General features: G+C 37.9%; 1 protein-coding gene across 1 annotated transcript; it reads right to left on the reverse strand.

Moving 5' to 3' along the window:
- Nucleotides 1-366: 366 nt before the first annotated feature.
- On the reverse strand, nucleotides 367-10,175 carry LIN7C (lin-7 homolog C, crumbs cell polarity complex component). Its single transcript, XM_081240507.1, has 5 exons — nucleotides 10,110-10,175; nucleotides 6,907-7,025; nucleotides 6,582-6,653; nucleotides 4,614-4,823; nucleotides 367-3,797 (listed from the first exon to the last, which is right to left on the reverse strand). Exons 1-5 carry the CDS (start codon nucleotides 10,144-10,146, stop codon nucleotides 3,642-3,644), a joined length of 594 nt encoding a protein of 197 aa, XP_081096633.1. The 5' UTR covers nucleotides 10,147-10,175; the 3' UTR covers nucleotides 367-3,641.
- Between the last annotated feature and the right edge of the window lie 437 nt (nucleotides 10,176-10,612).

A 10,612-nucleotide genomic window follows, 5' to 3' on the forward strand; every position in this document is an offset into this window, starting at 1 on the left:
AAAATTTTTCAAATCCAAAGAACAAGAATATAACTAATACAAATTTATTTTAAATAAGCCTTTGAATCAGAATTAAATTGATAAATGAAGCCATCCACTGAAAAAGTGTTATATCCATTTTGGCTATTATATTCCTTTACTTCAAACTTAAAGTAGAAGTATACTGTTTACTAATGTTTTTAAAAACTATGTCCAGATACAAATTCGTTCGGAAGTTCTTGAAAGTTAATGTGGAAGCAATTTGGGCTTTTCCACTATTTCATCATTATAGAACTACAACAACCTTTGAAGAAACACTGTTAGTAACATCTTGGACAATAAAAACTATAAACCAGATTGTTAGCAGAGTAACAACAAAAATATAGGTTAGAAAATTCATAAACATACATTTATTCAGGAAATACAATTACTAGAGTCCTTAATATTTCAATGATCATTCCACATAATAAAATACTCACAACATATATTCTTTTAAGTCTACATCAAGTCATGCTGACATTCTTTTCAGATAATCCATAGCCATTTCTTCTATTAAATGCTATAATATCCATTTGTATTGTAAACAAAGTATTGAGCCAAACTGTTTAAGTACTTAAGCAAAGTAACTTTCAAAAATTTAGAAGCGGAAGAAAATGTTTTGTTTTGTTTTTTAAAAAACACATCTGAATTATCAAACCCCAAAGAACTAGGCCACTATAACCTAGTGTTATACTAGTGGATAAAGTGGCCATATGAAGACAGCACATAATTATCAATGAAAATATTTCTCATCTGTAACTTTTAAACATGCTTCTCAAATAATAAACATTTATTTTTGAAAGTTTTAAAGGCAAAGGGGGCAGAAAGATGACACATTAAAAGTTTACATTGAAACTACTGATAGATTTTATTTAAAAAAAGAAAGAAAAAGGGAGGCTGTAATTACTTCCCAAATAAGGAATGCCAAGTACCTTTATTTCCTAAAGAAATTACTAAGAAATATAACTAATCATCACATTTGCAGCTACTTAGTAGTAGCTGTAAACTGAATTATTATGATACCTCCAAAAGTGTACTTAGAGCATTTTATAAAGGGGAAAACAAGTGATTCTCAACCCTCGGTGTCCTTTAGAACCAGCTGGAAAGCTCTGAAAAACTAAGCATCTGGCCCCACCTCACAGATTCTGATTGAGTTGGTATCAGATGGGACTCAAGTGTCATTATTTTTTAAAGGCCTGCAGGGTATTCTAATATGCAGCTAAGGCTGAGAATCACTGAGTCAACTCATTTTGAAATACCAAGAAAATAAATGGAAATTGGGAAGGGAAGATAATTTATATTTATAATTTACAAATCAAACACCTACTATATACTTACTATGTACCTAGTTATGTTCATGAATCATACATTTATAAGATGAAAATTGCCTTCATTTCCTCACTGTACTAGACCACTACCGTACATCTTTGCCACTGAATGACTGCATTTTTCTATGGTCAGGATTTAAAATTCTGGATACGCTATGAAAACTGCATTAAAGAAAATAAACTACTGCTACTCATGCTCAATGGGAGCAAGCAAAACTACTGTATTTGGCTCTTTTAAGCTATCCATATTTTAAGAATTACAAATAAGTGCCAACCCACACAAAGAACAGATTGTGGATTACTCTAGAAGAAACAAAAAATAACTTACTCAACTTACTAAGTTTCAACACCAAGAAAGGTTTAACTTGGCTGAAAGTTCTGAAACAGCTGAGATACTGAACCAGGAAGCTATAATTTATAATGAAATGTTGACACACCCTTAAAAGCTACTGCAGCTGTAGTAATACTAAGATTTCTTCAGGGTTTAGTTACCATGTAATGCAAGAATACAAGCATAACAATAATATTACTATCTTTATATGCACTGATACCGCTCTTTAATATATAAAGCTCTACAACAAATACCTCTAATAATTTTACAATTAAATTAAGTCCGTAACTCTTCTACACTACTTTGGTCTCAACATTTTTAAAACATCAATTAATTTGGAAATATACAATTTAATAACACGATCCTATCAATAACAAGCACATTTTGTAGTGGACTAAAGACACATTCAACCATGCAATCCAGTGTTCAATACCTAAAAGATAAATAACAATGCTGACTTTTACTCTGAAAATCATTGGAAACTAGAATAATCTTTTAAGACTCACAGTGCTCATAAACATGCAGAAAAAGATACACATTTCTATTCTTCCTGAAGGAATGTCACAAAATGCCCACTCTTTACACAGGGTTGATAATTATTCTAAATTCCTTACGTATTTCAATCCATTATTTTCTTTCTAGCACCTGTCACTTAAAATTTTTAAAAGCCTGACAAATGTTCCTGTAAGTTGTGTCTGAAAATGAACCTTACCTCTTTAATTTCTGCCTTTAAAAAGACCTCAGTCACAGTCATCCACTAATAGCTGCCTTTCAGTAAAACAGTGACATCCAGTGGACAAATCAAAGTATCTCAGAATTCCCATCATTATAGCTGAATCATAAAGATCACATCTCTAAATCCAACTAGTGAATGAGTTCTTACTCATTTTGACAAAGCGTCTGCAGATTCTTATGAATGTATCACCTCATGATTTCTATATATCTTAAATATACCCTTCTATCTTTTTCCTATTTAATATCAAGTCTTTAAATTGAGCTACTTAAGAGTGTGTAACTCTTGAGCCTAGTGAGGTTAAAGGTATTACTTTTTCTTCTTTGCTATTTCCCACCACAAATTAACTGGCTCATCTCTAGAAATGGAACAATGAAAATATAAGAAATATATTTAAATAAAAATGAATAGCATTAAAAAAATTTGCAAAAGATGAAACCTAAACCTCTTTTGCATTTGTAATTTATGATATATTGTTGACTATAAATAGAAAGATGTTATCAGTATTGCTAACAATCAAATTACATTCTCTTGCCTCACTACTCAAATATTATGAAAGAATACATATTTTAGCAATGATTGTATCAGTGTTTAAAAACTTTTATAAATCAGTATAAATGAATATTCATTATATATTATGTTTAAATAAAAGTAAGAAACTTCCACTGTGCTGAGTTATAATTTACCATTGATAATATATATTATGTGTGTGTTCCAATACAAAACACAGCAGTGATGTTAATATTGATAGTGTAATAAACTGCTGTAGCTGAGACTGTTATGTTTAATTTCTTGGAAAACCATAAAGAAATGTTACAGGTGAAAAAAAAAGCAAAGAAAAGAATGGAGAACTGTTATTTTTAAATAAGCAGCCAAATAAAGAAAACTTTTTTTCCCTAAAAAAAGGTTAAGAATGTAAAAGTACATTTTAATATTAAAAAAGCATTTTTAAAAATCTATAACAACTTTATGACAAAATCTGCATTTGTTGAAAAAGGCCTGTAAAAACAGCAGGACAGAATTGCCCTCATCACCTTTTTACGTTTTCTTGTCAGAAAAAAGTGTATGTATCTCTGGAACCATAAATGATGTTAAAATAGGCATTTATAAAATGGCAAGGAGGATTTCACGGGAAGTTTGTTTTTTGTTTTTTTATAATCATTGGCATTGCGGCCATCAGTAGGTCACAAGTAAAACTTCTCTAGCTAAAAGCAAAACGGAATGTAAAGTTTTAGGTCTGTTGCCTGCGTTTTGCTGATCTCATTTTTTCAAAGCGTGACTCCATTTCTTCCAAGACCTTGGGTGTGTACCGTACTACTAATTTAACCTTTCCTTGAGCTGCTTTCAGCAGTTCTACAGCTTTTTCATGATGTTCTCCTTCAACGCTCTAAGAGAAGAAAAACCACACAGACACAAACACAATTAATATCTAGGTTTTGTAAGTAACTCAAAATGAAAAATGTTTAAAATATACACAAGTAAAAAAATTTGTAATGTTATATTTCAAACTATAAACCTATGAAATAATCCTGCTTTATCATTTTAATCAGTGTAAAGTCCTCTGCTAAATCATATTCTGTTTGTAGTTTAGGAACTGGTCTTTTAGGTTCCAAATAATTAGCATATCAATCTACATGCCCTATTATTTCACTAGGTCAGAAGTAAATCAGGCAATTGCCATTCTATAAGACTAAATTGAGGGTAGACTTTCAATTTAACATACTGCCTTAACTACTAAGGAGCTTAGTTACTTCATAAAAATCACACTAAGCATTGCTAATTTACATTGGAAAGAAGCAAAACACACACAAAGTGCTTCAAAAAGTATCACTTGGGGCTTCCCCGGTGGCACAGTGGTTGAGAGTCGGCCTGCCGATGCAGGGGACACGGGTTCGTGTCCCGGTCCGGGAAGATCCCACATGCCGCGGAGCGGCCGGGCCCATGAGCCACGGCCGCTGAGCCTGTGCGTCCGGAGCCTGTGCTCCGCCAACGGGAGAGGCCACAACAGTGAGAGGCCCGCGCACCACAAAAAAAAAAAAAAAAGTATCACTCTACTAAATAGTAGTGCCTAAGATTCCCCCAAGGGATTTCTAAACTACAAAGCTTCTTTGGTTTTTCCCTACATCTTCTGTTTCTATAACTCAAGTACACCCCCAAGTGGTCACAACACATTGCTACAAGTAGAAATAAAATGCATCCCTACCACTCCATTAACAGAAAGGAGTTGATCTCCTCGCTTGAGACCCCCGTGTCTATCAGCAATTCCACCTGGAATTATTCGGGATATATAGATTGGAGAGTTTTGTTCTTTGCCTCCCATAATATTGAATCCAAGGCCTTCTTCTGTTTTGGGGAGCTCAACAACTCGAGGATGAGAATGTCCTTCACTGGCAGCAAATGCAGCAACAGTAGCCTGAAAGAAAATTTTACGTATTTAAAAAAATAGGACATTTGTTCACTTCAATTTTTTTTTTTTTTTTTTGCGGTACGCGGGCCTCTCACCGCTGTGGCCTCTCCGGTTGTGGAGCACAGGCTCCGGACGCACAGGCTCAGCGGCCATAGCTCACGGGCCCAGCCGCTCCGCGGCATGTGGGATCTTCCCGGACCGGGGCACGAACCCGTGTCCCCTGCATCGGCAGGCGGACTCTCAACCACTGCGCCACCAGGGAAGTCCCTGTTCACTTCATTATTTTGTTCCTTTTTAAAAACCACTTTTAAAGTAAATATTTTTGATGTTTGAATGCCCACAAATGCACTGACAGTGAAGGTAAGCTAAGCAGATGGTGTTTTAAGGAGGATGAGTGAAAAGCCTACCCTGGGATTATGCAGGAAGTGTTAAGGTCGTTCAGGCCACTCCTAGGCCTTCCAGTGCCCAGAACTTCGGTGCAGTGCTTGGCAAGCAGGCTTGCTAGGAAGATGAACAATGTGCACACTAAAGAGGAGAACCCCTTCCCTCGCATGCCAGCAGCCCTGAGCTCCGGAACTGGGAAGCCTGGCCCCTCCAGGGGTTTCTGGGCAGGGCACAGATCACCTATGCAACCTGTACAGAGGCAGCTGTCCTTGTAATGCAGTCATTCTGGCGGCTGTACTATTTGCACTGTATACTAACTCATCAAGAAGTAACTCAATTTTGAAAAAAAGAGGGGTACACAGAGTCAATGTGAATTGTGAAACAGAGGCACATCTTCAAAACTTTCAAATTTAGACTAATCTAGACTAATTCTAACAGAGTTGAGATTCTGGGTTTCATTTTGCTTTTAAAGATAATTAAGTAATCTGGTACTATTTTTTCATGTGTTGGATCAGGGTACGTGAGCAAACATGGGAAGGAAGAGAGAAAGAAAATCAAGATTTGTTGAATACCACCATATTCTAAGCTCTGAAAGAGGCCTCATTTTACAGATAATGGAACTGAGGCTCAGAAATTCAGGAAGCTGTGAAAGTCAGTAATTAAACCCAAGTTTTAATCGTTTTTTCCTACTCTGTCAAATAATACCCACATGTTTAAGTGTTTGTACTCAACAGAGAATCCAATACTGCCTTTTGTGAACCAGTAACTATCAATGAAAAATTACCTGTTAATGACTAGTTCTAGTATAAGTCACCTACTGCCGATATTAACTTATTCTAACCACATATGATGGACACTGAGGTCAATGCTTGAATTATTTGAGGAAAATACTGGCAGAGAAAGCACATAAAACCTACCACCTGCAGCTCTGAAGAGGTAACCTCCTATTTGCAGAGTTAAGGTTAAGGAGAAAGTGAACGGCACCTGGCGGGGAGTACCCCAGATCTACCATTTACTATTTGTGTGGTTTGAGGTAAGTAACCTAATCTGATGTCTCCCCACCAATAAAGTGAGGCTAATAATTCATACCTCAGAATTTTGATGAATATTTACATAATGATATATACATTACATATAGCAACTATGTATATATGTATTATTTGTGTTCAAGTATATTTTTAATGCATCATCTAAACTGCATAAAATATCTTTTGTAAAACCAATTTAAAAAGTCCTATTTCTCAGGAATCGAGAAGTTTAGTGTTCCTTGAAAGATACTGTTAGTTTTCAAAATAAGCCTATCATGAATCTAACAACTGCACACTTTAAACCTTTAATTTATGAAGAATCCGCTCCCGTTTAATAAATGAAAAAATGTACCTTTGCAGTCGCATTAGCTCTCACTTCGGGACTGCTACTGATGTCCACAGTCTCGTAGACATGTTCATACACCTGAAAAACCCAAAGTTATTATTGCGATTTTAAATCTCAGAATATACCATGTTTGAGCTCTTTGTCAAGTTACTGAATGCGTTAAAATTTTAGACAAAGTTTTGCTCCTTTGTAAAATGTTTTTCTATTAGAAATTCCGAAAACAAGAGAGGCAGGTTCTAAAGTTCACTTTTTAAAGAAACTCTGAACCCAATTTCAGAATATTACCCTAATTAACTCAAATTTTTAGTAAATTTTAAACCCATTTACTCACCTCTCTTACAGCATTGCAGAATTCACTTTGAAGGACTCTTTGTAAAGCCTGCAGTTTCTGTGGTGGTACCTCTCCACTCCTTTGCAGTTTTTCCAACAATTCAATTGCTCTACAAATATCTATAGTTAAACAAACACACACTGATAGATAATTTTCTCAGAATATTCTCTAATATTTATTTATTTATTTATTTTTTGGCCATGCCACGCGGCATGCAGGCTCTCAGTTTCCCAACCAGGAACCGAACCCGTGCCCCCTGCAGTGGAAGCATGGAGTCTTAACCACTGGACTGCCAGGGAAGTCCCAGAATACTCTCTAAATGCTTGTGTACAGCGCAGCATTTAGGATTCATTCCTTAACGACTAACAAGAAGTATGTATAACACAGAGAAAAAAAGCATGCATATGAACTTGTGTGTGGTGTGTTTGCGTGTGTGTTCATGTATGGAGGATAGGAATGTAAAGTCTGAGAAGAATGTTAAATTTTACTGTGGATTAGGAAGAAATACTGATGTTGCACAATCATAAAATCTGGAAAACAGTATCTTTGAGAGACATAGGAAAATCAAATATAAAGTAATAAATGTCATAGGAAAGGACTGGAGCTCAAATGTCATAGACACATGAACACTGTACTGCTTTAGAAAAGCTGACAGTATTATCAGAAGCTATTTAGTCAATAAAAATTTACCCACCATCATTAGTAACCAAAGCACTGAACAGTATAAAACACTGTGTGCTAGTGAAATCACTGTTTATTTCCCAAAAGGAAACATAATATATATGTAGATAGGAAAACTCTTCAATAATAGGTGCAGTTACTCGCAGGAACACATTTAAAACAATGATAGAAGTGAGTAAAATTAACTGGTCTGTTTACAACTTAGGATCATTAACACAGTGTATTTGGGATACACAGTGTATGGGATTCTACACATCTATACAAATACATTAAGCATGTTAGGCAATTCTCATTGGGAAGTGTGAGGGTAAGTATTTTAGGAATTAAGAAATTTTACAAGATTCAGTCATGTTCCAACACTGACTATCTCTCCTTGGATTTCTGTTTTTAACTTAGTTTGTACCACAGGGGCCTAGAGTACCTATTATTCTAAATTCCTTACCTCCTTTTGTCTTAACTGGAAGAAGTTCTGAATTTTATACTATACTAAAGGACTGGAACTTTTTTCTTTATAGAATTAGTATGGCCTTCTTTGTGTTTGCATCTGGAAACCTAGGAATAAATTGTAGTGAAGAAAGAAGTAGATTCTTCAATTTCAGGTAATAAAAGCTTAAACTGATGTTAATCCAATGCAATGGAAAAAGACTTTCCCCATTCTGATCTCCCACCACCAGAATCTCACTCCTGGTGAATGAGGAGTGCTGGTTCATCAAATATTCTGACTTACAAAATTACAATATGTAAGCTCTATAAAAATTTCCAATTAACAAAAAACTGAAAAAGTAAAATACTCCTTACTGAACCTACATGGTACCCAATATGTGCTCAAATGGGTTCCACTGAATCTTGTTTTGACGACTTTGAAGGCATCCAGGATCTTGATCATATGCACTATTTTTATACTCTAGGATTGCTGGAAGAGTTTCTTAATAAAGTCTGTTAAACAGAATGCTAAGTATTAAGAATCAGAGTTGATGTAATCTGACTTTCTTATTCTGCTAAATGGCATCCACTAGCAGTTCATCCTACTAAGGTTCTGAGCATTCTACTGTGGAACTAAAATGAACTCTTAAATAGGAGAAAACAAAGCCATGACTACCAAAACTAAATGCCAGAGGTGAAGTTTCATATTTTGTACTGCACTTAAAAATACAAAAGACCGCCAACATGTTAGAATCCTACAACTGGCTTTCAAAGAAAAACACCTACTCCTGTTAACACCAAACAAATTTGTTCCCATCTACAAAGCACAGTGTCATTGTGTTCAGGGAGAAGATGTCACAGTCTTAGGCCTAACTTAGCAAGTCTTCCCAGAGTAGCTACTCCTCTGTCAAAAATGATACTTTAATTAATGGTCTGGTGGGCTGGAGAAAAACAACATCACTTGTAAAGAGACTTACAAATAGTGAACACCATAAGGAATAAACAATGTTAAGTGTGCACTGGTTTGTGTGAAGGCATGAGGAAAGACTCCACATACAATTCTAAAAATGTATTCCTTTCTTAGAGCAGAAGTTAATACTCAGAGTGTAAATGCAAATGCTAATATTTGCAAGATATTTTCAATCTCCATCCTATACTTTGTTTACTACTAGTACTCCAAATGTTTAGTTTGTACTTTTTGACTCTTACCAATGACTTCTAATATTGGTGTGTCAAAAGTATGCTTAAAATTATTTGAAATAAAGCATTTGGGGAAGAGTGGAATGCTGAAAATCTGCAACAGGACCCTTTAAGGCTCATACCCTTGTACCTCCACTGGCTTTTCCGTTTCTAATTACTCAGCAGAACGGGTTTTATTTTCCTTGACAGCCTGCTCTAAAAAGCAAGCCACCAGACAGTTAGCAATCGTAGGATTTGTAAAGAAGGAATAAGGCTGCACTTTCAAGTATTTTACAATCTATCACGATTCTGCCTAGTTATGTAACCTTCTTCCCAAGACCACCTCAGTAGGATTGTTTTTAAAGCACCTTCTCCGTACCCGGGAGGGGCACCACAGCCAGGAAATACCCCCAATACGAATACAAGTGAGGTTGTGGTGGAAGTAATGATGCGTTTTGTGCACAAATAAGGGGGGTTCTGTGGGAACGCGCTGTGTGTCCGGGCTGTGTGGGTGAAGGCGGGGACACTGGGTTGTGCACGCACCAACACCGAGCAGTGTGTGTAGCCTGTCCAAACTGGGCGTGTGTTGTTTGCTCAGCTTGACACATCTCTGAACGCTGCGTCTGCCGTGCCCACCCAGGGAGCGCGTGTGCAGAGTGTGTCCGCGAATGCAGACAGGTGGTGGTGAACTGTGCTGTGCTCCCGAACGGTCCGTGTGAACACAGGACGGGTCTGAGGATCAGTCAGGAAAAGCAAGCGGCCTCCCCGGGGCCGGGCGCAGCAACATCAGCGGCCACCGGCGCCAGCGCGAGGGACAACCTGGTTCCGGGTCTCGGAGCTTGGCTGCCCCACGCCCCCCGGGGATAAGGCACTCCCCCACCCCCTCCGCCCACGTCGGTCCCTGCCGCGGCCCCACTCACCCCTCTCCAGTCGCACAGGTTCTCCCAGCGCCGCCATCTTCTCCCTTTGCTTGCAGACCCACAGGAAATGACGACACAGGGGCTGAGATGGAGGGGCGGGGCCTAGCGGGAGCCGGGAGCCCGGAACAGGGGCCAGCCAGTATCGCGAGAACGGGAGCGGTGGGTCGGAGCGCCGTGGCCGTCTCTAGAGTAGAGGGTATCTGTGTGCCGGGCTTCCGAGTTTGGCCTTGTGCTGCACCTGCAGCGGTCGTAAAGTTCTCAAATCACCCGGCCAGCTACGATTGAAAAGAGTCCCTTTCCCGACTCTTGCCCCCTGCCTGGGGATTCAAGCCTTATCCCACTCTCTTGGGAACTCTTGGCTCCACGTGGTAGAGTCTGGATTCTTACTCCACCTTGACCATTCGTGGCTCTGTGAGCCTGGACTGCTCACTTATCCTCTTTCGGCCTCAGTTTCCCCCTCTGTCCGACAAAGAGTCCTGTCTCCGAGTTCTTTACATTCTTAA

The sequence above is a fragment of the Mesoplodon bidens genome (assembly GCF_964165515.1).
Source record: "Mesoplodon bidens genome assembly, chromosome: 7".
NCBI lineage: Eukaryota > Metazoa > Chordata > Mammalia > Artiodactyla > Ziphiidae > Mesoplodon > Mesoplodon bidens.